Below are 26,856 nucleotides of genomic sequence, written 5' to 3'. Positions count from 1 at the left end.
AAATTTATTCATGTATTCTTGTACAAAATAACTAATATAGAAATGTTTTATATAATTGCACATGTATAAATTATATCTGGTTGCTTACCATCTCAAAAATGGGAGAGAGGAGGGAGGGATGAAATTTGGAATGCAAAACTTTAAATAAAGTTGTTTAAAAATATCATATATCAACATAAATAATATCATATACATAACATCAAGGCATCTAGGTAATCCAGTGGATAAAGTGATAGGCCTAGATAGAATCAGGAAGACAAGAATTCATATGCAGTCTTAGACACAACTAGTGGTAAGACTAGACAAGTTATTTAACTTCTGTCTGCCTCAGTTTCTTTATCTGCAAAATTAGGCTTATAAAGGCATCTTCCTTCCAGGTTACGGTAAGAATAAAACGAAATACTTGAGAAACTTTTGGAAAACCTTTGCGCGTTATATAAATGCTGGCTATAGTTTTTATTGCACATAGAGATAGCTTTTTCCTTCTCCACTTTCTCCGTAGTCCATTTCAGAAGAAATTAGAGAGGAGACTCTTTGGCTAGGATCTTCCCATTACACTATTTAGACGCAGGATGGCGCCCTTTGAATAAGCAATTACTCCAGAACACTCATGCCGGAACAATGCCTCTTTCCCTAACGAATCCAACTATTTCTAAGGGCATTTTGATCATTCTGACCACAGGTCTGACCTGTACACGGACAATTGCAATAATTCAACAAGAACGCAACTATTGCAAGCATTAGCTTGAGGAGTAGGTGGCACATTTCCTGCTCATATAGATATTTTACGAGTTTGGAAGATTTCAGAGTAGCAACCTTTTTACGAAAGAAAGCGGTCATAAATGCATCTTTTCCATTCTTTTCTTTTCTATTCTATTCTTTTCCTTTCCTTTCTCTTACTTTCCGTTCCTTTTCTATTTTCCATTTACTCTTAGGACTATCATTAAGCCATCGCACGTATTTTATGTAAAGTCAAGTTTCACCATAATAGCTCTTTATCTCAAAGGGGAAAAAAAAGGAAGAAAGAAAAAGAAAGAAAGGAAAGAAGAAAAGAAAGAAGACGTGCTACCACCATATGGACTGTGTTTATTTGAAACTGTCAATGTCAACTACAGAATGTATTTCTACATTTTCAATGGCACGTAGCCAAATCCTGATTAAGGTCACGATGAGGACTATTGACTCTGTCGACTGATGCTTTTTCCCTTTCAACCCTCGAAGAAGAATGGAAATAACTGTATTCTTGGATCTTTGGAGTCTGATTCATGCCTCTCTTTCGCCAGCTATTCATGGATTCACCAGAAGAATTACACCTACTACCTCCGGCGTAGGACGAAGTGGGGGAAGGGAGAGGGAGAAGAAATCAAATGGGAAATAATGTTAGCAGAAGTTGGAAACTTCAGAGTATATTCAGCAAGGGAGGGAGGGCCCCCTCCCCCTCCCGCTCCCGTCTACTCCCCCTTTCTCCTCCTGGCCATCGGAAATTGACTTGGCGGTTCTAAGCTGGAATTTCAAGGCGCCAACTCTACCCCTTCCCCCACCATTCTCCGAAACCCTTAATGTTACTCCCATTCTAACCTCCGAGATACAGATAAATGATACAGCAGATTACACCGCGGGAAAACAACATTTTGTTCTACTTTACTCTCCCCCTCCCCTCGTTTCCAATTTATATGCCAGAGTTTGCTAAACTTACTACATCCAAAACATATTTGGGCTTTTCGCTTACTCCTCATCACCTTCTTCTCCCCCCTGCGTTAGGCCAGTGCCAGTAGACTTCTCCTAGCAAATGAAAGTGAAAGTGCTACGTGTAGTAGAGTTTTTATCCTTAAAAATCAGGACTGGCCGCATGTGGCTGGGGGTGGGGTGGGGTAGAGGAGAGCAAGTGAAGAGCCGGTTTGAGGTTTTGTTTGTTTATCTTGAGATCTCAGTAGGGTTCCTGTTTTTTGTCTGACTTCAGATTTATTTTCATTTGGCCAGTCATTGAAGTTTTCATTCAATGTGCTTGCTTTAAAAAACCCCAAACCTAAAAAACGCCACTTCACTTGTAGCTTTCCCCTGGCTGCACCATTCTTACCATTCAAATCTCACTCTCATCTGGAAATAATGCAAACTTCCCTCCCCATCCCCCGCTTCTCTCTCTCTCTCTCTCTCTCTCTCTCTCTCTCTCTCTCATTTTTTTCCCCCTAAAAACTTCCAAAGACCTAAACTCCCTAATTAGATGGAAAATGTGTTTATTTGACTCGTTTTCGGGGTGACTATCTTTCTAGCTAAAGCATACACACATAAGCTCTTTGGGGGGCAAGGATCAACTGTCTTTTTCCTTTCTTTGTATATTCAGTGTTTAACACATGTATTAGGCACATAGTAGGCGCCGGATAAATGCTAGATGACAGACCACAGACTCTCGGATGGGTTGTGCACATGTAGCTTCAGTTTGCAAAGCTGCCTGCTCCACCAGACCATGCATTTTACCTCCGGGCCGCTGAATATCTGCAACTTTCCCCAGTTATTATTATGCCTACCTTAAACACACACACACTCACACATACAGCGCACGGTACCACTGAAAGTTCGGGGGTCCTCTTAGTGATTTTAGCTCATCTTAAGTCATTCATCCTCTCCCTCCCTCCCCTCCTCCCCTTCCCCAGGAAACAGCTAACAACAACTCAGGCAGTGATTTCTAAAGGTTTCAGGAGAAAGGGGCGGGGTGGGGTGGAGGAGAGAGGTTAGAGGGCCAGACTTTCTCTCTCCCATTCACTGGGTGGAAAAGTTGACATTGTCTAAGCCCTTCTGAATGGTTCGGTTGGTTTTTGGGTTACCCTGATTGTACCTCTGCCTCCCCCTCCCCCTCCACGTGACGGCCCAGGACATGCGCACCCGACGCCTCTACAGCCAGAGGCACATCTGCAGACTGACGTCAGTGCGTTCAACCTCCCAGGAAAAACTGCCAAAATTTCCTCCTGCTGCTGCACTCTAGTTGGCTGGAGGCCGGTAGTGAAAGAGAGAGAGAGAAAGAGAGAGAGAGAGAGAGAGAGAGAGAGAGAGAGAGAGAGAGAGAGAGAGAGAGAGAGAGAGAGAGAAGAGAGAGCGAGAGCGAGACACAGAGAGAGACAGAAAAAGACACAGAGAGACAGAGATAGACAGAAAGAGACAAACAGAAAGCGAGACAGAGAATGAGAGAGCGAGAGAGCTAGGCTACTTCAAAACTTTGCAGTGCCCCTTTCTGCTCCTCTTGTCTTTCTTTCTCCTGATATCTTTTGATGCTGCTTACACGTTATTAGCACAGAAAAGGCATTAGACTGGCTAGGAAGAGGGCACCACTTTCACCCCCAATAAGTTTCTTTTACGTTCCTTCTTTTTTCTTTTTCTTTCTTTCTTCTTCTCCTCCTCCTTTTTCTTCTTCTTTTTTTTGGTGGGAGGTAGGGGGAGTCGAAGAGAAGGGGTTGCAAAGACAACATCTCAGAGTGATAGATTGGGTGAATTGAAGGCATCTCTCTTTCTGCCAAATCAGTCCGTTCTCTAAAGCCCCTCGTAGCCAGGCTATAGAAGTTTATTCTGGTTGCAGAATAACTCTGGTGTGGTTTTGCAAAGGGGAGGAGGGGGAGAGAAGAGGGGTGGGCAAAAAAAAAAAAAAAAAAAAAAAGGCTGAGAGGAAAGAGAGGATACGTGAATCGTCCAGTGCAAACTCTATTGTTTGAAACTCACTTTATATCAGAATTTGAAGATGAAAACGGTAAGGAAGTCTTCAACAATATTCAATGAAACTTTTTTTTGTTGTGCTTTTCTTGTCTCCCGAATAATGCGTAGAGACCTTTTTTCTGTGTGCTTTTTTTTTTTTAATGGCATTGGGCGAGCTTAACTGTAAAAACTCCTTTTTACAGATAGAAATCTTGTGAAACTCCAAAACTAGTTGGGGATTGGAATGATTCTAGGATGGTCAAATATTTTGTGTTTCAAAGAGTATCAGGTTATTATGTAAATATATAATTTCGTGAAGCATGAATTATTTTAATTGTGGTTACCGGAACTTTAGGATGGCTTATCAAATAGTTGCCGGGAAAGAAAAAAGATGAAAAAATGTTTTGAAGTGATTTTGATTTCTCACAGAAATCTTCCAGCATAATATGGTTTCATGCCAGTGTCTTATGTAGTCAGACAAGTGCATATTTTATGCATGGGCTCAAAGGGCAGCATTAATATGATAGCTGCAGTTCTGATGCTTTAGGATAAGTTAAGCTCTTAATAGGCTAATCAAAGAGATGGAAGCGTGTGTTTTTGATTTACTTCTGGCCACTTGGGACGTGCTAGACTCGTAACTCTACAGAGACTTATTTATCGGTGTATGTCTGTGTATATATTGTATGGCACGGAGTTCAAAGGGATTTTTTTTTTCTTATTTTATTGGAAACTCGCCTCCTGATGAAGTGTATGTACAAGTCCTGTCTTTGCTAATTTCTTTCACTGTTGCACCAGAGGGCAAAGAGAAGGAGAGAAGAAGATAGGCAAAGATAGAGGGAAAGAGACAGGAAAGAGAAAGGGAGGGGGGGGGGGGGAGAAAGAGAGACAGACATACATACAGACAGACAGTCAGACAGAGAAACAGAGACACAGAGAGAGAACGAGCGGAGAGTGAATTTCTTAGACCCTTGTTTTTATTTGAGCTGCCGGTGCAACGCATTTGGGCCAAATGCCAACTGTCTGGGTCACACGCGTTTTATCCAAATAGATTTAGCGCTGCTGTCTGGAAATGGGCTGCTGAATGTTAACTTTAGGATCAACTCAACCAGAGCAGCTCAGACTGTTCTCCTCTGTCTCAGGAGGGGGTAGATGGGTGTGGAGGGGGGGGGTGTTATAAGAGTGTGTGTTGTGGGGAAGGGGGTGACTTATGTTGATTTTTTTTTTTTAAGGCAAGCTGTGTTACTTCCAATTTATTCATTTATACCCAGAATCCCTGCCCGGATTTTCTTGGCTTTTTGCTACCCCCTCCCCCATTTGTTTTAAGGTTCTTCTTAACTCTTATTGATTCGTCTGGGATTTTAGATAGTGGAATGACAGGTCTTAGAAAGCGTGGCAAGAGGAGTGGAAAAGGTGCTGGTAGTAGTAGAAGGGCAGAATGTTGAAGGAAAATTACTTTAAGACTCTTTACAGCTGTTTTCCGGACAAGGTAGAAGCCGCTTGTACCCCAGATTGTATGATTTCAGGTCTTAGCTTTGATTCTCTCTCTCTCCTTTCTTTCTCTCTCTCTCTCTCTCTCTCTCTCTCTCTCTCTCTCTCTCTCTCTCTCTCTCTCTCTCTTTCTCTCTCTCTCTCTCTCTCTCTCTCTCTCTCTCTTTCCGTGTGTGTGTGTGTGTAATTTTGGATATCAGAAGGGCAAAAACCCTTTCAGTTTTTACTCATTTTGCCTAAATCTAACTCAAGTTTTGCCACAAGTGTCTTAAAAGGAGGTCGGGATAGGGGTATTTATGATTTTGTTACTCACAGGGGGAAAATCTCTAATTTCCAGGCTTTTGAAAAACTGTAATGCTTTTCATGTCCACTCTAATACCTGTAAAATTAATTCCTACCCTAGCCCGTATTGGTCCCTCCCTCCTCATTTCCCTAGCAACCACTCTTAGTACTCACTACTGTCCGTTTAAGAAGGCTCAGTCTCAAGTCTTACCTTTTCTGATTTGCATTAGAGAATGGAGAGAAAGGAATATGCCCAATTGTTTCTGTAGAACTTAAGTTCCAGAGAAAACAACCTTCTGAGAATAAGTTTTTGCCCAAAGCCTAACTTGACAGTCAACCATGTGTATCTGACCAGGCTAGGAGTCTTTTGTAGACAGGAATTGTGGAAAATTTGTGTTATCCTTGTTGTCCAGAAGGAAAGCTTAGGGTTATTTGTTGTTGAATGATGTATTTCTGTACAAAAGCTGTTTTCTTTTTGTACATTCACCTACATTTTGTGTATCTCCTTGGTAGGAGATAGCTTTTCAAGGTTTACACAGAGAGGAGGAAACCTTTGTGCTTGGTTGGCTAAATGAGAGAAAACCACCTAAAAGGACGATTAATATAAATAAGTATTGGAAAAGAAAAAACTGTTAAGGAGAAGCAACTTTATCTTCTCCATTTTGGAACCCCCAGGAATGACTGGATACCAGCTGCCATACTAATCAAATCATTGGGTGAGGATGGAGGAAGGAAGCCCCCTAGAAGAGTGTTCTACCTGTTGCTTTAGCTGCATATTAATAGCTCATGGGAGGAAGCCATGACCTCAGCTACACTCTGATTAGTGTGAGCAGGAAGTTACCAGGGAAGGGAAAGGTGATTTGTCAGCGGAAGCTGACAACAAATGCTCTCTTCTTCAGGCAGGTTGTTGAGGCTAGAGAGACATTTCCCAACAGCTTATCTCACCTCATTTCCTATCTAGCTAGTATGGCTTTGATCTAGGGAAACAAGTAAATGACACCTTAACTTTATGGCCTGATGATTTGTGGTGACTTTTTATATATTTTATAAATGGAGTTCTTTATATATAAAATCAGGTCCTTGGAGGTTCTTATCTGTTCCAAGAGTTAACTGGACTTAATGGATTCATGTAAGCCAAGAAAAATTGTTTCATATCTTTTTCTTTTGGAGAGGGCCAAGAGGCCATGAGTACTTATATAGTTCAATCTATTCATTGTGACCTTTTTGAAGGGAGAGTTAGCTCTTCCTTTGAAAGAAGATGGGTTGAATGACAGCAGGCTGTTACACAAAGAACTGCTACATTATGATCAATGGAATCTTCCTGTCCTTTCATGTCAAATTGATCTTTGACCTGTAGGCACCACATCTGGAAAGTTCAATGTCTCCACTCATCTGATGATGGCCCCCAGGCCAAGCAGGCTCTGGAGACTAGCAATTATGAGGGTGATTTTTCTTAGGGAGTAAAACACCTGCCCACTAGAGAGTAGAATAACCTATTAGTTTTTGTCATGTGGATTCCCAACAGCATTTAGATGGAAAAGGCTTTAAATTGTTATTGAGGGAGCTGAACTTCACTCCTCCCTCCTTTCCCATCAGCACTTAGTCACTAAGTGCCAAGCTTCCTGAGATCTCTAAGTAAAGGCCACTAGACAAGACCATTTAGTAATTAAACTGAATGAACAATAAACCTGTTTCAATTGAACACATTTATTAAAATGGTACTTTATACAATACACTGTACTAACTTAGGGGACCCAAAGACAACCTCTTTCCCCAATAATCTCTGTCTTCATAGCAGTTTACATCTCACAGGGATTAGGGATAGTGCAACTGGGAAACAATTGCATTATTAGGCTTATGCTCACTGCTGCTGGCAATATTGTTATTATTAGTTGTAATAATATTTGTATAGTACTTTAAGGTTTGCAAAGTGTTTTCCAAATATTATCTCCTTGGATCCTCAATCAATATTGAGAGGTAGTTGCTATTATTCTCTCTAAATTATAGTTGAGGAAACTGAGGCAAATAAAAGATTGTGGCTTGCCTAGGGTTGCATAGCTAGTAAATGTCTGAAACCAAATTTGAACTCAAATCTTCCTGGGACTTGCTCCATTGCTCTATCCACTAGGACACTTAGATTCCAGGTATGGAGGAAAATTTGTATTCCTTTAATCCTGGTCAACTGTATTACAAATTTGTGTTATTGGTCACAGGTTCAGAACACCAAGAGATCAAGTATAGATGAATCAGTATAAATCTATCAAGACTACTAAAAAAAGTTTAATTTTCTGCTTTTGGCTCAGTAACATTGTATGTCTACAAGGGACTTATCTTCAAGCGCAATATCGTTGAATTTCATAAAATACTATAATGATTTAGAAAGAAATGAATGTTAGTGAACATTATTCCTCCAACACTAATTACATTTAAATACCTTGTTATAATAATGCTTGGCATTTTTATGGTGCTTTGGGGTTGGCCAAGTACTTTACACACATCTTGTTTGATCTTCGTAACAACCTTATTAGATGGAGGTATTTGTAGTATTATATTTATTTAGCAGATGAAGAAACTGAGGCACAGAAAATTAAAGTGATTTAATGATAAACATTGATACAATATGTTCATTTAGACAATTTATAGTCTAATGGGTTGGGGACCAAAATATGTAGTGGTTTTTTTTTTTTTTTTTTTTTTCTGTACTCTGTCACTGAATGACTAGTCGATCAGGGAAAGTCATTTTATCACTCAGATTCTCCCTCTGTGAAATGGAAATCGAGATGATAATTATTATGAGTAATTACAATTATATTACTTAAGTAATATTATTTGTTATTACTGAAAACTGATCATATTCTCAATATTCTTAAATGCAGGTAGTGTTGTACACTGGACTTGAGTTCAAGCCCCTTTTCTGACACTTATGGAGTGACAACGTCCCTCTCTATAAAATGAGGATAGTGCTATTTCTACTATCTACCATTCTCTTTTCCCTGACTTCCTTAATGATCTCATCCAATCTTTCTGTGCAGTTCACTCTTTATTATTTGGACTGCAGTCCTTCAGCTTTAGCTGCATGTTATATGTCTCTATATTGATGCTCGTCAGCTCCACGAACTCATAATTTTCCTTAACTATTACTGTTGATGATGCCATTATCCTCTCAAGTCACCCAAGCTTGAAATTTCAGAATCCTCTTTGGCCCTTTACTTTCTTTATTCCCCTGCCTCCCATCCTGCTCCTCTTCCCTCCTTGATTCCCTTCTCTTATCTCCATCCCTTCCTCCACATCTTACAGATTTTAAGGTATGATTCTCTTTCCATTATATTTCTCCTTCCTTTAATTCAAGTTTTTACCTGACCAATTTCAAAAGCCTCACACAACTCATGGGGGCAATTCAGCCCATATCACTCCTCTGCTAAAAAACACAGCAGTGGTTTCCTGTTAAGGTCGTCAGCAATCTGCCACTAATCTGTGTTTCTAGCATTATTTCTCATTGTCACTTCAAAGATTTCATGTTCCATCCCAAATGAATTAGTAGATATTCCCTATGTTGCCCTGCCATCTCCTATCTTCATTCATTCGGACAGGCCATCCTCATATCCATCCCATAACTGAAATTCATTCGCTCTTTTACTCTTCTCTCTGTTCAACTCCCTTTGAAATCCTTATCTTCTTGGTAAGCACTTCCTTAGAAGTTTTATCTGATTGCCCCTCCACTCCATTGAAAGGGATTCTTCACATTTTCCTCAAGTACTTAATCTGAATTTCTTCTTTGCCCTCATCCCATCCCACTTTGCATATCTGTCTATATACATGCCATTTTTCTTTCAGTAAAGGATAGAGACTTCTTTTTAAGTTTATTACGATACAAGCATTTTGTAAATGTTAAAAGTATTATACAAATGTGTGCTGTCATTGTATTCTTCATGATACTTTGCACATAGATTCCCAATAAACACTAGAAACCAGTGTCATTTTCAAACAAAACACTAGATTATGAGTCAGTAGACCTTGTGTTTTAGTCCTGCCCCTAGTTCCTAGCTCTTTGTGACCTTAGAGACCTTAACTTTTCTGAGCTTCAGTTTTCTTATCCTAAATGGAAATAATAGTATCTGCCATACCCGATAAGCTAATTGAATAAGAAAACTTATGTGAAAGCATTTCTTAAATTAAAAAAAAAAATTAATGCAGGGATGGTAGTATCATTAATTAGATAGCTGGTGTTGCTACCAGAGTCAGGAAGACCTAAATTCAAATCTAATTTCAGGAATTTGCTAATAAAGATGTGATCTTTGGCAAGTCACTTTACCACTGTCTGCCTCAGTTTCTTCATCTGTAAAATGAGGATGATAACAACACCAACTTCCCAGGGTTTTTTGAGATGAAATGAGATAATATTTGTAAAATGCTTTGCAAATCTTAAAGTAATATGTAAATGTTAGGTATCATCATAATTATTATTCATTGAATTAATTCATTAAAAAAACTTAGAGATGAAAAATTTCTTATAGTCATGGTTGTTTTACTGTATAATAACACCTCATTTATTTATTCTAAGACACAGACAAGGAGTGAGGTATTACAATTGTGTGCCCAGTCAAATAAAGGAAACCTATTTTATATACCAGAGAGTTTTTTATACTATCCATTTTGGATGAAAATATTTCTAGAATGTGTGACACATTGCTCTGCTTTCTTAAACAAAGTTCATCATCATAAAAATGACATATTGTTCAGTCATTTTTTAGTCATGTCAAACTCTTCTTTACTTTTTTTGGGGTTTTCTTGGCCATTTCGTTCTCACCGAAGATGAAGAAACTGGACAATGAGAAGTAAATGATCAAGAAACCCCCAAAAGATGAAGAAACCAAGGTAAATAGGGTTAAGTGACTTGCCTAGAATCATCCAGGTAGTAAGTATCTGAGGCTGGATTTGAACTCAGGAAGAAGAGTCTTCCTGACTTCTGGTCTGGCTCTTTATTCACTGAGTCATCTAGTTGCCTTATGCCTTATATAGCCCTATGATAATTTAATATAATGTAATATAGTAACATAGTAATGCAATATAGTGATATAGTAATATAATATAATATAGTCACAAATTAATACAAAAGTAATATAGTAATTTAATATAATGTAATATAGTATCCAGTGATATTTAAATGTGTAAGGCAATTTGATTTTGCAGTAAATAATTCCAGATTGTTTTTCAACAACAATTTCCTTCCTTCCTTCCTTCCTTCCTTCCTTCCTTCCTCCCTCCCTCCCTCCCTCCCTCCATTCTTATCCCCTCCTCTCTCCCTCTCTCTCACTTCTTTCTTCTTCTTCTTCTTCTTCTTCTTTCTTTTTTCTCTTTCTGCTTTCCCTCTTTTTCTCTTTCTTTCTCCTCCTTTCTCTCCTCTTCCTTCTCCTTTTCTTCTTCCACCTTTTCCTATTCCTCCTCCCTCTTTCTGTTTCCTTATCATTCTGTTAACTGTCAGTGAATATGTTTCTCTCTAGCAGCCCAAAGACCATTGAAGTTTAGACTACTGATCTGTAGTCTAGGAAACTAGGTTATTAAATTTCTTTGAGAATCATCAATAAAGTAAGAGTAAATATATCCAAAAGGGGATATCTTCTTAAAAGCATTAATATGGATTTTATAGCCATTTTTACCATTCAGAAACTTTTTTTTTTTTTTTTTTTTTTGCTTGCTTGGCTGTACTCTGGATAGTTGAGGTTGCTGGATTCATGACCTCCACATAAGTGAGAATTTACTATAAACTGTTTTCAACTTTTCAGCAACTTAGTTTGGACTACTGTTTGGGTGTACAGAGGCAGCTGTTATATGTCACTCTGTATTTACAAATGTATGTTGTTAAAGAAATGATAGCAATCATAGAATGCAACAATTAATACATATGCTCTCTGAGTATGAATTGAAATGAAAATGTATGTTATGGAGTACAACTACCTCCGACTTGCCCTTAATATTTAACTGACTTAAAAAATCATGCAATTTTTGTTTATGATTTTATAGAAAGTGAGAGTGGGTGGGTATTATTCTAGCCCATCCCAGAGATTTAGATACATGAATATGTATGCAGATATCTATGTATCTGTATATATCATGATCCCTCTTTTGGTTCCTTCTTTGGCTATTAACTAGGTCTGGCATTGTTCAGATAAAAATACCATTTAGGTTTCTAGCTCCATGTTTAGTCTTGTGGATGTTTATTTAGACTATAAAGAACAACAATGGTCTAATTGAATTCCCCCAAGTTATTTTGTAATTTATGTACTTTGGCAAGCATTCTGCCATATACAGTGGATCTGTCCATCCAGATGATTGTATTTTGACTTTATTTTTTGGATGTTCTAGGTACAAAAATGGCCCTACTTCTGCAATTATCCAGCCTAATGCCTTACTGATGAAAATTTTTACAACGTTATCTTTCTTTTTCATTTTGGATTGAAAAAAAAAATGAATCCAGAGAGAGGAGAAAGTACAGGATGTTGGAAACGAGCACCTGCTAAAAAGTGGAATATCTAATCATTGAATTTTCAATAAATAGCAAACAAAACTGTTATGCAGCAATTCTGGAGTTGTGTTAATTCTCTAGCAAGTAGGTAGCCCTCCAACAACTCATCCAATTTTTTCTAAATTATGGAAATTTTGTGGAAGACGTTGACCTGGATTTTGAGCCTCGTCATGGCTTCATCGGAATTTCACAGTGACACCAGGCTTTCATACCGTTCCCAAGGTAGGGTTCCTCCTTTTACAAATGGTGAGAAATCTGATGCAATATTGGGATAGTGGTGATTTTAGCAGATGAAGAATGTCTTGGGAGAATGAAGCCTCTGAAGCCAAGGGCTCTGTGATAGGGCAACAGGTTCTGGGCCCATTCTGTATGTTTCTTTTAAAACAGATTGTCTTTTTGGTAAGGAATATGATTATAAGAATAAATCTTTGTGACAATATTTTCTCCCCTTTCATTTTAAGTTGATCCCTTTTTTTGGTCTGTGAATGGACTTTGCTGTTAAAAAAACTGTAAACTACCCACATGACAGAATGCTTATCTAGTATCACAATACAAATTAGGACATATTCAATAAATAATCTCTCTAAGTCCTAGGAGACTTCTCATATAGTGAGCATCAACAATAACAAGCACCAGTCTGCAGCATTCATTAAAGATTAATTGTAGGACTTCATTATGTTTACAGAAGGTAGGAATTCCACTTCTGGAACTTAACTTCTTTAGTTCTCCCTGCCAAACTGCATGCCCTTCCTTTGGAGAGGATACATTGTAAGGTTTGACAAAAAGCAGGAATCAACATGGGTGTGTTTGGGTGTGTGTGTACATATAGCAAAACATATCATAATATATTGAGTGTATATACATGTACATTTGTATTAGGTACATATGGGTGTTTATCCATGTACATATATGAATACAAAACTATTATGCTACAATTCTGGAGTGGTGTAAGTTCTCTAACATGTAGTCCTCCAACAACATAACTTTCTAAATTATGAAGTTTTGTGGAAGTTGTTGACCTGGATTTCGAGCTTTGTCATGGTTTCATTGAAATTTCACAGTGATTGCAGGATTTAGCATTTTTTCCCCAAAGTATGATTTTTCTTTTTACAAGTGGTAAAAATTCCTCTAGAATCATGTATCTACACACAGTGATTCCTACTTCTTGTCAATCTCTGATAATGTGTTCTCTTCAAAAGAAGGGCATGCAGTCTGGTAAGGAGGACTAATAAGAAGCTAAATTTTAGAAATGGAATTCCTACTATCTGTATATGTATCCCATATATATGTGTGTGTGTATGTGTGTGTGTGTATGCATATATACATATACATATATGGAAGGAGAGAAACAGAGGAGAAAGAGAGAGAGAGAGAAAGAGAGAGAGAGTCTTAATTCACTTTAAAACTAATAATGCTTAAAACTACATTAAAACCTCTGGAGCATCCTGTACATGCCAATAGTTAGTAGGCATGGGTCATACTATTTATCATATTTGTATTGGTAGAGCAGAATTTGTAAAATAAGAATGTACAGGGACAATATTAGGCTGACAAAGCTCACTAATATTCAGCTTTCCATTGTTAGAAGAGAACAGACCAATTTTACAGGAAAATGGTCATGGTCTCATTGGGAGGCATGATGATGAATTTACACTATTTAGAAAATAATTAGGATACAAGGTCAAGGAAGGACACTGATGCTCAAGTCTGGACTCTGGTGAAAATGATTCTTTTGCTAATCTCCAGGAATTTAAATCTAGGGATTAGAATTAGACAGTGGAGCAAAAGTTATTGCCAATAAGGGTCTCCTTCCTTTTTAGAGCCCCTGGCTCCTTGTAATCTATAAAATGAACTTTCTTATTATGGAAGGGTCCCTTCAACAGAGGTAAAGAGTAAAGAAAACAATACCTGGCAATAGAATTAGTGATGTTGGTTTTATACTCGATATCTACTCTCCAAGTCTCCATCTCTACCAATTTAAATAGGGTAACTCTCTAACCTATGCTTGCTGAATACTGCCAAGCAGTGACTAAGATTCCAACTCACTTCATGAAGCAGCCCAATGCTGGATGCTTTTCTGACCATATAGCTCCCATGAGAGCTCAATAAGAAAATATTTCAGGAGATAGTTTTCTAAGTTTTAAGGGCTATATAGAGCAAAGCCAAGACTGAGGCATCTGTATTCCCAGACGAGGGTGTCAGAAAGTAGATAATGATAATAATAATTCACATGGATATAGCATTTAAAAAAAGACAGAATACTTCCCTAACAGAGACCCTGAGGTTTAAATAGTGCAAGTACCATTTTACAGATGAGAAAAAAGAGGCTCTCAGAGTACCTTTGTATTGTATAGTCAGGAAGAATTTGAGAGGAGATTACAATTCAGATCTTGACTTCAAGTCTAACACTCTGCCCACTATTGCCACTCTCCTTTAGAACTGTGGCTTTTAGCATACAATTTGGTCTAGAGGAAATTATTTCATCTTAGCCTTTTCCTCTCTGTTTTCTTTTGGTTATAATTTTTTGGATTTATAATTGTAGGGAAACTCATATTTTTTTTGTGGGCAGGTGTTTACACTTTAGCCTAACAAATGGGGGGGCATCACGGGGAAAGGGAAGGAGAGTGGAGAACTACCATTTGGGCAATGTGTGTGAAGAAGGCATGAATATTGTGAATTAGCTAATCTTTAGGAAGTCTGAAAACTTTTTGGCTAGCTCTCTAGGGCATTGTTCAAATTCTTGTTAGGTAACTTCCACATCAATCAATTTTGCCTTTGGTTGTCTGTAAGTTTAATTTTGACTTTCATTTTGATGAAAAGTTTTCATTAACATGGCACAATTAGCTCTCCCAAATTTACTTCCTACCATTAGATAGAAATTGGGGTGAGGGAACACCTACCCAATGTTATACTGGAGCACCATATGGCTACTGAGAGCTAATTTTTAAATGTTTAATGTGAGCACATATATCTCAGAAATTAGCAAAAAATCAAGACTTTATTTTTTTTATTGATTGTCTATATTTAAGAAAGTGATGGAGAAAATGTCAGTAATTCAGATTAACTTCAAAAATGCCATGCATACATTTTCTCCTTAGAGAACTAGTTGTTAAACATTAATATTCACTATACCCCTGAACCCATACTACTTCAAATACATTAAATGATTAGGCTCTTGTTCAACTTTTATTCACTCCCCTCTTTGTTATATTTTTTTCTGAATGATTTGTTTACCAGTACCTCACTCCCTTATGCTGGTGAGTGGGCTTAATGGTTTGGTATTGTTTGTACTACTGCTTGGTTCTGTTCCATTTTCTTCTCTTTCATGCCTATCTCCTGGACTGTTCTACCTTGTGATTACAAAGAGGAATTCCTGTCGTACCTTGAACACTACCAGCTCACCATCCCAATCAGGGTTGATCAAAATGGAGCTTTCCTCAGCTTTACTGTGAAAAATGACAAACACTCAAGGAGAAGGCGGAGTACGGACCCTATTGACCCACAGCAGGCAGGATCTAAGTTATTTTTTAAACTCTCAGCCTATGGCAAGCACTTTCATTTAAACTTGACTCTCAACACAGATTTAGTGTCCAAACATTTTACCGTGGAATACTGGGGGAAAGATGGTCCCCAGTGGAAGCATGGTTTTTTAGACAACTGTCATTACACAGGATACTTACAAGATCAACACAGCACAACTAAAGTGGCTATGAGCAACTGCATCGGGTTGGTAAGTGTGTGTGACATGTTTGATTTCTGCTAGAAGGAAAAACACATCTACCCAGGAACAGTACACATTTTTTTTTCTCACCACAGGGCCTTTAAAAATACAATCCATTCTGTTATAACAAGATATATCCATTTTCCAAAAGCATCATGTTGTGCAAAACCATGCAAAACTGGGCAATAAAAAGTAGAGAGTTTGTGAGACCAATAGAGTCAGGGTCATAATGGAATCTTGGGCTGCTGTTTGGGCAGAGTCAGTTTGTGGCAGTGTGGAACACTTCTCAACCGATAGCTACTCTTGTATCAGAAGATAGACAACAAATATGGTACATTATCTTTACAAAGTTCTGAAGTTTGTAGAAATGAATGTTGGAAGGGTTGTACCACATGAGTGAATTATTATGAAGTGGTTCTATTTTCTGCCTTCTGTTTGTCACCACTTTTTCTCAAGGAAGAAATTAATCAGAAGCAAACTATGAATTCATGATATGCTTAAATATATTAATTGAATTGGGAACAAATTTATGCTTTTAAAATGTATTATATCAGAACTAGCTATAATGAGAATTATATAGCTAGTTTAACAATAGTCTAAAGGTAGAGGACAATTTAAAAAGTTTTTGTTTCTACTGTTATTGTTGCTGGGAATATTTTTGGAAAGGATTCTTTTTCCTAGAAGAAATAGTTTTTAAATCTTTTGAGTTGTACAAAACAAAACAAATGATCCATTTAGATTGGTTTCTGGTCTGGATTTCAGGGTGTCAGATATTCTGGGATCCCTATGTTTTTGTTTTGTCAGAAAGACACTCATCAAATAAAAAGAAAATTGGCTCGGGTGAGAAAGATCACTTTTTCCTTTGGTCAGATTTTCTGTGTGAGAGCTTAGTTCTTAGAGGTATCTATTCTATTCCCCTCTTTTTATAAATAAGCAAATTGAGATTTAGAAAGCTTCTATGAATTATGAAATGGCACAATGGTAATATATAGTACTTTTTCTTTTTCTTCTTTTTTTTATTAAAGCTTTTTATTTACAAAACATATGAATGGGTAATTTTTCAACAGTGACCCTTGCAAAACCTTCTACTCCAAAATTTCCCCTTCTTCCTCCCACCTCCTCCCCTAGATGGCAGGTAGTCCAATACATGTTAAGTATTTTAAAAGATATGTTAAATCCAATATATGTATACATATTTATACAGTTATCTTGCTGCACAAGAAAAATCAGATCAAGAAGAAAAAAAAAACCTGAGAAACATAATATTTCTTATAATGAAATCAAATGAGATAATATTTATAAAGCTTCTTGCATGTAGTAGGCATTTAATAAATGGTTGTTTGCTTCTCTTTTCTTCCTCTTCCTTCTTAATGGATTCTAGGAAATGAAAATACATAAGGCTTTTGACTACTTGAATTTTAATTTAAGAAGGTGTTAGAGTTTAACCCTCAAAAAAGTAAATATGCACTCCGAGTATAGGAAGTATCATTTACAATCTAGGAAAGAAATAATTAATCATCCTAATATTCTATTCTGAATTTAATTCCTGTCTTTCAAATCTTTGGTCTGGTATATCCAACATTTAGGCTGAAGGCATGATTTTACATAAAAACATAAAATCAGGTGAAAAGAAGGCAAAGAGATTCATTTGGTGTTAAATTTTAAACCTATAATAGAATCAAGCTTTTAAAATGACATATGGTTGCTCTAATAAATGTTACTAATAAAAGAAATGTGAAATCTCCCCCCCCAGAAATAAATATGTATATGTCAGTATAATGATGTCACTTCTGACATAAAATTCTCATTTAAAAATTAAAGGTAAAGGACAAATTTAAATATATAGCAAAAATATTGGGCACCTGAATCTATTGCAACTCCAGCAATTAAAAAAAAAAGGTTTATGATTCAGTTAAGCAAATTCAACAGAGATACAAATTTTAGGAAATATGCAGCATCTTCTCTTCTAAATTTTGCAATCAAGCATATTTTAGTGACTTTTGGAATGAATCATGATTATAGATTGATAGGGCTTGAGTGTTCTCTCCAGTAAACTGTAAGTTTCTTGAAGGTAGGAATTGTTTTTATCTTTGCATCTGTAGTGCCTGGTATGTTATTGGGGGATGGATGGGATTTTTAAGGTGGGAAGTTGTGATTTCATCACTGTGGAGTACTCTTGATTTGGAAACTCTAGTCATCCATGTAGACTGACAATTCATCTGGTATCTATGGTCCAAGAGAGTTGCTTGAGGGCATTGGGAAGTTAAATATCTTACCCTTGGTGACACAATCATTATGTATCAGTGGTAGGCTGGGAAGCTAGCCTTTATGACTCTAAGTTCAGTCCTCTCTCCTTTGTACCATGCTGTCAGTTGAATGGATTGAATAGAAAGGGACCTTAGAGACTGAATTTAAACAGGGCAATCAAAGTTCAGAGAAGGGAAATGAATTGCCTAATATCACACATTTGCTCATATCCACAAATTCTGCTTCCTACAAGTAGGGAATATCAGATATTTCTAGTATATCTCCAAATTCCAAATATATTTCCAATATATTTTTGAAGTCACCAATTTCCCTAGTGCCTGGCAACATTGAATGGATGCTTTATTTATTCTCTCTCTCTCTCTCTCTCTCTCTCTCTCTCTCTCTCTCTCTCTCTCTCTCTCCCCCTCTCTCCCTCTTTCCCTTCTCCCCCCTCCCTTCTCTCTCTGTCTCTCTCTGTCTCTGTCTCTCTCTCTCTCTCTCTCTCTCTCTCTCTCTCTCTCTCTCTCTCTCTCTCTCCCCCTCTCTCTCTCCTTCCCTCCCCCCCTCTCTCTTTGTCTCTTTCTGTCTGCCTCTCTGTCTGTCTTTCTCCTTACTTCTCCCACTCTTTCCTCTCTTCTTTCTTCTCTTATCTTTCTCCTTTCCTCTTTCTGAATCTATGTTTATTTTTAAACAGAGAAGAAGTTAGACAGATTTTTTCTGTTTTCTGCAGAAATTTCTGGCATGAACTATCAGCCAGAATCATGATTTAAATATCTGGGTAGGATTTGGCCTTAAGAGGATAAGATTCTTATGTAGATGACATGTTGTATACATTTATCATGAATTTCTTCCTAAATAAGTAGTGTTTATTAGGATGTTGCATTTCTATTCAAAACAGTGAGTTGTTGCTTTGAGTAACATTTGTCCAAAATAAATCTCTGTTGTAAACATTCTCATTTTGATGGAAGATGTGAGTTACCATAAGGAGCAACTATGTTCAGTTCTCAACCAAGTTTGGCATCCTTATTAATGCCCATAAATCCTGTCATGCCAGAGCATCCTTGTGAAAAGATTGTTTCAAGAAAGAAAAATTCTGTCATCTGTTGAATGCCTCACCAGATCTTAGTAATATGGCTTGCAGAAGTGGAAGGGTCATCCAGCAGGAGAATCTTTCTTAGGCATTTCAGAGCACTAAGTCATGCTTATTATTAGAGGCAGGGAAAAGAATTGGGATTTCACTCCCTGCTAGAACAGTATGGTCTGTTCATGGAAATTGAAAACCTTTCGACATCTTTTAGTCTTAGATACTTAGAATACTTAGAGACTAAGTAGTTTGTCAAGGATCACCCAGTCGTTATGTGTCAGAGATTGGGAGATGAACCCTTGTCCTCCTGACGGGTTCTCTACTCTACATTGCCCTTCATCCTTCCTGAAGACCATACCTCTAAGTACTTTATGCACCTCAGCTGCTTAAGACCTGTACCCTGATTATACAAAGTTTCTTGGATCACCATTTCTGCTTTCCCTGGCTCTAGCCAGGAATACTTGTTTGCCTTCTCACTATGGGCTGAGGTAAAACCGAACTTTGAGAAGCAAGAGTTCCAACTCTGACCAACAAGGGCACATACATGAAAAGCATATAAAGAACCCATGGATCAGGAAGTAGGGCTTTGAGAGGTGCCTCAGGAGGAGGATCACCTGCTTGCTCTTGATAAATTCATCTGTTCCATCAACTTTACTTTTGAAATATGAGGAGCTACTGGTTGCTGACTTCCTAGCTCATTGACCATCTGTCTTATGGCATTGCTTTAACTTCTGCAGTTTTCCTAGGTTTTAAGTATTTATATGGAATATTAACTTGTCTTACTCTGCCTTATAATCTCTGTATCACATCCATCACAATGTGAGTTCATTAAGGAATGAGATTCAGTTTTTACCCTTTTTGGTATCCTAGTTAGCACAGTTCCTGGCATGTAGTAATCACTCCATAAGGATGATGCTTTCTCAATTCTAGCCCTCCTCCTTAGATATGACATCTACCATCTGTCATGACAGTGTTCAGAGACTACATTTGTCTCCAATTTAGCCTTTCTAGTCTGCTCTCACTCCTGGAAATCACCCTGTGATTCTTATTCCTGAGCCTAGGGCTTCAATTCCAGTTGTATTGCTCTGGCTTGGGAAATGTCCTTTTGCTTGGTCATTTAGACCTTAGAAGTCTATTGAAATTCCTCCCTCCAAATCTAACAGATAGGATATTTTGCCACTCGAGTCTTCTGAGCCCTGGAAATCTGAACCTCTTGAAGTAACTTCAGAGAATTTGGAACATGCCTCTTTATATGAAGATGTTCTTAGAGACTTAGCAACTTCTTTAATCTCAGAAAATATGTCCTGTTTTTCCTGAGCTCTGGAGATGTAGATCCTGTTAGAGTCAACAAGATATAGTAAGTACTTACTATATGATAGGCATGAGTAATACAAAGAGAAAATGCACTTCTCTTTCACTGTCTCTGCCTCTCTATCTCTTTCTGTCCTGTTTCTCTCTATCTCTGTGTCTCTTTGTCTATCTGTCTCTCTCTCTCTTTCTCTCTGTGTCTCTGTTTGTCCGTATCTGTCTCTCTCGTTCTCCCCTTTCTCTTTGTCTCTCTCTTTCTTTCCTGTATCACTTAGTTGCAGTAGATTAGGCAGGTTCATGCAAATTCCACTGACTTTGTTAAAGGGCCCATTCTGATGCCAATAGTACTTATTGGAAATGACAACTTCAACCTTCCAGGAATTAACATTGCATTTTGAAAGTATGTATCTTCCTGTCCCTCAAAGCTAATATCACATCCTGATCCTCCATGAACCTAAAGTCTTCTTAGCATCTCCTGCGAGAGAGGGTAAGGCCAGAGCTCTCAGTATGAACTTCAGAGCTTGCTGTCGCTGTTCAGCGTTTTCACCAGAGCATCTTATGAGGTCCACATATTTATGTACCAGAACTTTAAGTGTGGTATAAAAGTATCTCACTGATGCCAGACTCCAGGATCACCTCAGAATCCCTTGTAAAAGGACCAGTTCAATCTCATAAAGATTAGAATGAAGATTCTTGCTCACATCCATTGAGTTTTGTTTACTGAGAATCTACAAAGTGATTCTAATGGAATTGTACACCATGTAAGTAATCTTGGAGATATATGAGCCTACAGTTATGAAACAGGTAATAAAGCAGTTCCTTCCTTTTCTTCTCTCTCCCTTTACTCCTGTTCCAATTCCATTAGTAGAATTGATTTTCCTTATTTATCCAATGTTCAGCCTCATGTTATTAGTCGTTTAGAAATAGTAAAATTGATGAGGAGACAACTATTTCTCTGACTGTATTTTTACACATTTCCTTTTAAATATATGTGTCATGAACTTAATCATGAATAAATATGAACATTTCAGCTTATAGAGAAAAACAAACAAAAAGAGGATTGTATATAATTGTTTTTTTTAAGGCCTCTGGTATGGACAAAATTTCCCTATTTATGTTCCCTTAATGGACTTCTTTTGTTTTCTAATATTCAGTTTTGAAAAAACAACATTCATTTAAAAAATTTTCAGTTCCCAGATCTCTCCCTCCTTCCTACCCCTCCTCCATCTACTGAAAAGGCAAGCAATATGATACTCATTATACATGTAAAGTCATGTAAAACATTTCTTTATTTTAATATACATTTTAAAGATAGTTTGTTGTTAGTTTTTTGTATCTATCATTACCGACTTACTCCTTACCCCCACCCCTGACAGACTCTTTTTTGTAACAAATAATATATTTAAGCAAAAAAAAAATATTGATATATTGACCATGTCTAGAACTGTCTTTCATTATGCACCTCTAGTCCATAACCTCTGCCAAGAGGGAGGAGACATGTTCAGTTATAAGTTTTCTGGAGTCATGAATTGTCCCCACTTGATTCTAAATAAATTTTATCAGTGACAGTAGCTGTTATTGACTCAAAAATTGACTCAAAAGACAAGGCAAAACATCTCCTCATTGGGCTATTTGGTAGGGATGATGCAGCCCCTATTTTCTTTTTCAAATATCAGATAGAGATGCTGCTTTTTCATCTAAAAACCCTCTGTCATGCTACTGAGAAAAACAGTGGCTGGCTTTATTGCTTTTCTAAGTAATCATTCTTGTAATCCAGTTAAAGTAAGGAAGTTGCTGGCAAATGTAGTGGCCACTTTAATCTGCCACTGTTTCACTGTAACTTTGTAACAGTGATGGATTCTCTAAGTCTTTAGTTTAATTGACCAGAATCAGCAACTTTGATCAATGATAAAAAACCTGCTGACATTATTTAGAGGAAAAAAGAGATAAGGAACCTGTTGTTTCCTTATCTGATTTGAGATCCTTCTGATAGAAGGAAACAGAACAAGACATTGAGCCAAGATGATAATAATGTTGATTAGTGCAAGGAAGAGTGAAAGCATTCTTTTAAAAAAAAATTATTTTTAATTTATGGAATAAAATAAGTATTTCTATAACATACCATTGCTATAATATAAATATTTTATTTTTAGTTTATGGAATAAAGTATGCATTTCTATAACATAGTATAAAACAGACAATTGAACATGAAACTGCAAATCTATCCCATATAATTTGCTATTCATTTAAAATATAAAATAAGAAGGAATGTATTGTCAACCTCCATGCTTCTTTATTCCTCTGCATTAGAGAGACTTCCTTACTTATAGCCATCTACCTGTGGACTCACGTCCAACTGCATCTGGATACTCATTCTGGCCCTAGACAGGAAGCACATAAGGGATCTTCTTCATTTGCTTGGTATCAGGTTTCTTGCTTGTTCTTGATAGTATATTAGCTGACTCTTATCATGTTCTGTTCACTCCACATTCCAAATTATGGATTCTTTGCATGAACATTGGATCTCCTGCTTTTCTTGGACCTTGGGTGTCTCTGGTCATCTCAATTCTATTTTTTTGCTTGGCATCTTTTCCTATTTCATGTTGTGCCATGCTTCCCGAGTATTTAAAAGAGAACTTATAAGGGATTCAAAGGTTCTTAAGCTGTGATACATGAACTTCAATTTTTTTCTATTTCAATATAATTGTTTTCCTCAGTAAGCTTGTGTATCTTATTTTATCCATTTAAAAAAATTCTGAGAATAGGTCCATAGACTTTACCATACTCTCAAAGGATCTCTGATGCAAAAAAGTTAAACTGTCTAGTGAAACTCCCTCAGTGTACAGGTGAAAATATTCAGGAAAAGAGAATGAAATGATTTCTTCAAGGTTAGCTGGCAGGTGGTAGAGAGCTCAAGTTCTTTGATTTCAAATCTGAGTTTTTCTACTATATCATATATAAAATAGGGATAGAGAATTGGCCTTGCTTACTGAAAATCACTTGACCATTATGTGCCTGCAGGCAACTCTTGGATGCTTAAAAACTGCACTACAATTGCTGATCTATATTTGTGAAGGGATTTTCCTTACTAGGAAATACAGGTTGCAAGTCTATCTATTCTTTTACCCTTTCTCTTCCCAATTCTTAAACTAAAGGATCCATAATGGGAAGAGAAAAGGAACCAGCATATGTTAAGAGTCTACTGTGTGCAAGGTACCATGCTAAATGCTTTGTTAATATTATTTCATTTGATAAATAAGGTTAGGAGGAAGATATCCTGGGATAAAGATAACTGCTTAGAACTCTTTAAATCTGTAGGGGGCTACCTACATTGAGTGTGAGCCTGATTGGATCTTATTCTGAGTACTAAAATAATGTTGATCTTCTTGAATTCTCTAGTCATACTAAATTGAGAATCTTTGACACCATCCAATTCATTTATTTTTACAATGGAGAACGTTGTGGTTCAGAAATCTGTATTTTATAGGTTTGCCGTTAAGCAGTAAGACTTCAAATAAAGGTTGTAGAAAACAGTCAAATGTTCACTTTATAATTGAGGAAAGTGAAGGGTGCATAATTAAATGACCTGAACAGGTTTACACAGCTAGTAAGTGAGAGAGAATTTGAATGTAAATCTTGATTCCTTTTCCATTAGAACATCCCACCCATCACTTTGTAATGCTAGGAGCATGCCTCCCATATGGTATATTTTGGTAAACATCACTTCCTTATATAGTGATAGTAGTTTTTCCTTCTCTGCATTCATTTTTCCCATCTTGTTTCTGTGCAGCATAATAAAACCAACAAATATTTTTGAATTCCTATTATCTGGAGTGTTTTTTGTTTTAGTAATAATAAAATATTTAGAAATAACCATATTCATGTTATGCCTTAAAGGTTTGCAAAGCACTTTCAATCTTCAAAGATCTATCAGCCTTCAAAGAACTTTATTGTGAAAGATAGACAAGTGGAAGATTAATTGTATAGAATTTTTAAAAATTCAAGATAATAGTGGAAAAAGCATATTACAATATAAAACAACAAAGATTTTATCAAGCACAAACTATGTGCCATATAAAGAATATAAGAAAAAGCATTATCATTCTTGAATTTGAGAGTATTTAATGCTATAGCGTAATATACATTTGAAAAGTAGTGCAACATTAGTTGCCAAATGAATTATATAGCTAAGTGTTACTGTAAGAGCTTTAGAGGAGGGAGATCCACTCTACTTTCAGTCAGAGATAACTACAAATGAGAGTAATAATGGAAGGCGGGGGGGGGGGGGGAAGATTTGGAGGGGTAGGGAGAGAATATTTAAATTAGTGTAAAGAATTTCTAAATAAACTCCATTAGATTTGCCTCAGCAATACACATGATATATATTCTCTTTTCTCTTGGAATTACTTCTAGAGGGAGGAGAGTACAAATACATCTTGTAATGTGTGCATTTTTAGTGTTTTTTGTGAAACCGTTTGGACCTGTGTTTTTGTTTTCCCTTTTCCTTTTAGCATGGTGTTATTGCTACAGAAGATGAAGAGTATTTTATTGAGCCTTTAAGGAACACTACAGAAGATTCTAAACACTTTAGTTACGAAAATGGGCATCCTCATGTTGTTTACAAAAAGTCTACCCTTCAACAAAAGCATCTATATGATCACTCCCATTGTGGTGTTTCAGGTAAGCAAGCATTTATCATTTAGGAACAAAGGTAATGACCCCTTCCTCCTTTATTTGACTAATATTGATTAGATGAATGACCATAGCTTTATTTTTTAGTTTTTCACAAAGTTTTTGATTATAATCACCATAGTGGATCATTTTGTAGCAACAAGAGAAATGATTGAAGTTTTAGGAATTAGCTTATCTAAGAAAACATAAAGCTATAAGGACAACTATAAAATTATGATGACCAAAATAAAAGAGGACTTAATTAATTGAATATATATTTCAGGTCATTAATGCATTAGATTAATATAGTAAAAATGGCAGTGCTGCCCAAATCAGTTTATGTATCCAACATATTGTTAAAGTGCAGAAGAACTTCTTTAGGAAATTAGACAAAATTAAAATTATATTTATATGGAATCATAGTAGGTTATATATTGAACCTTTTTAAAAAGTGCTTGTATCTCCTTGTTCTTAGTAGACCTTTTTACCTTGAACTGAAAATCATAAGATTTGCATCTTGGATGATACATGGAAGATGTTTAGTAAGAATTTCATAGTATGTGTAAAAAACTCTATAATGCCAATCATTGGAGTTTTAATTTTGAGTGATCAATTTTTTTTTATAGACCTGGGAAAAGGTCTTGTTTTATTCATGTTTTGGGACATACTTATAATACACTGATAATGCACAGGAGTTGATTTTTATCTATTCCCATGCAGAGACATGGGTGTGTTGAGTAACCTGGAGGTGCTCCGGCCATCCATATACATCAAGTAGGGTGTGAGAAATCAGCTAGGTGGGGCCAAAGGATTAGACAAGTATTCAAGATCAGAGCAGAAGGGAATCAGACAAGTTTTAAATTGTGAAGATCCCAAATATCAAGGTGAACAAACATATAGAAGATCAGTGGCTGTGGTGGCAGAAATAAAGAAGTGAGTCTAATTCTTCTTTAGGAGTGTTTTCCCTTCTATTTATTTTTATGGGTTTTGAAGACCATCTGATCCTAAATATAAACAGGTGGGAATTGTATGCTAGGCCTAAAAGTAGATTTCAGTTCTGAGGAGAAAGGGGCTAGTCTAGACTTAAGAAAGCAAAGTGTGTCATGCATATATATATATATATATATATATATATATATATATATATTTTTTTTTTTTTTTTTTTTTTTTTCTGGACAGCCAATTGTTAAAATTTTTCTAGCACATGACTGTATTCCTACTTCTAGTTAGTGAGAGAGAGCAGAGGATCTTATATACTCTGAGTCAAAGGTTCTTCAAACATTGAAGATTTTCTGTGAGCTATATTTTTTGATTTGGGAAAGGGTTGTCTCAGTAGACTTTGCATTAGGAAACAGTAAGTGATTTTGAGGAAATCAGTTTAAATAAATTAGGTTAATATAATGGTGATTTAGGAACAGCATAACTTGTTCCTTCAGTGTCATGTTGGATATTGGCATTTTCTTATTTTGCCTTAGTTGGTAGGGCACTTTTGTGTAAACAGATGGTACACATCTGGTCCTGCTGGTGTCAGTATGTACTGGTGGTGACAGGAAAATATATTTATCCTCCTGACTTTTTCCTGGCTAGGGCTAGGAATGGGGATAGATTCTGGGATAGAGTGGGCTCAAATGTGTTAAATATTTGTTCAAGCTATATGTTTATAGATGAATCTCCCTTAACTAGGAGATTTCCACTCAGGGAAGAGCTAGATGCATATAAGTTGGGTAATGAGTCAGAGTCATGGATATGGAATGCCCACTGGAGTGCCCAAATGCAGTGTCCATATTAAGAGTAGGTTCAATAGGTAAAACAGAGTCTGTGGTGATATGTGAAGACATCTGGCCCATGAAA

General features: G+C 36.8%; 1 protein-coding gene and 1 long non-coding RNA gene across 3 annotated transcripts in view; one reads left to right on the top strand and one right to left on the bottom strand.

Annotated features, from left to right (window-relative positions):
- Window positions 1-1,213: 1,213 nt before the first annotated feature.
- LOC116420963 lies at window positions 1,214-1,824 on the bottom strand. Its single transcript, XR_004231358.1, has 2 exons — window positions 1,697-1,824; window positions 1,214-1,316 (listed from the first exon to the last, which is right to left on the bottom strand). It is a non-coding gene; the product is annotated as an uncharacterized LOC116420963 (long non-coding RNA).
- A 1,296-nt stretch (window positions 1,825-3,120) lies between these two features.
- The window catches only part of ADAMTS6 (ADAM metallopeptidase with thrombospondin type 1 motif 6), a 322,872-nt gene continuing 299,136 nt past the window's right edge, over window positions 3,121-26,856 (top strand). For both annotated transcript variants that reach the window (XM_031965568.1, XM_031965571.1), the window contains exons 1-4: window positions 3,121-3,736; window positions 11,815-12,196; window positions 15,340-15,704; window positions 24,846-25,014. In XM_031965568.1, the coding sequence (XP_031821428.1) occupies window positions 12,100-12,196; window positions 15,340-15,704; window positions 24,846-25,014 (631 nt within the window). In that variant the 5' untranslated portion in view covers window positions 3,121-3,736; window positions 11,815-12,099. The remainder of the gene's footprint in view (window positions 3,737-11,814; window positions 12,197-15,339; window positions 15,705-24,845; window positions 25,015-26,856) is intronic.

Source organism: Sarcophilus harrisii, chromosome 1 (assembly GCF_902635505.1).
Source record: "Sarcophilus harrisii chromosome 1, mSarHar1.11, whole genome shotgun sequence".
Lineage (NCBI taxonomy): Eukaryota > Metazoa > Chordata > Mammalia > Dasyuromorphia > Dasyuridae > Sarcophilus > Sarcophilus harrisii.
Note: the sequence above shows the minus strand (reverse complement) of the source record. Positions and strands in the feature narration are given on the sequence as shown.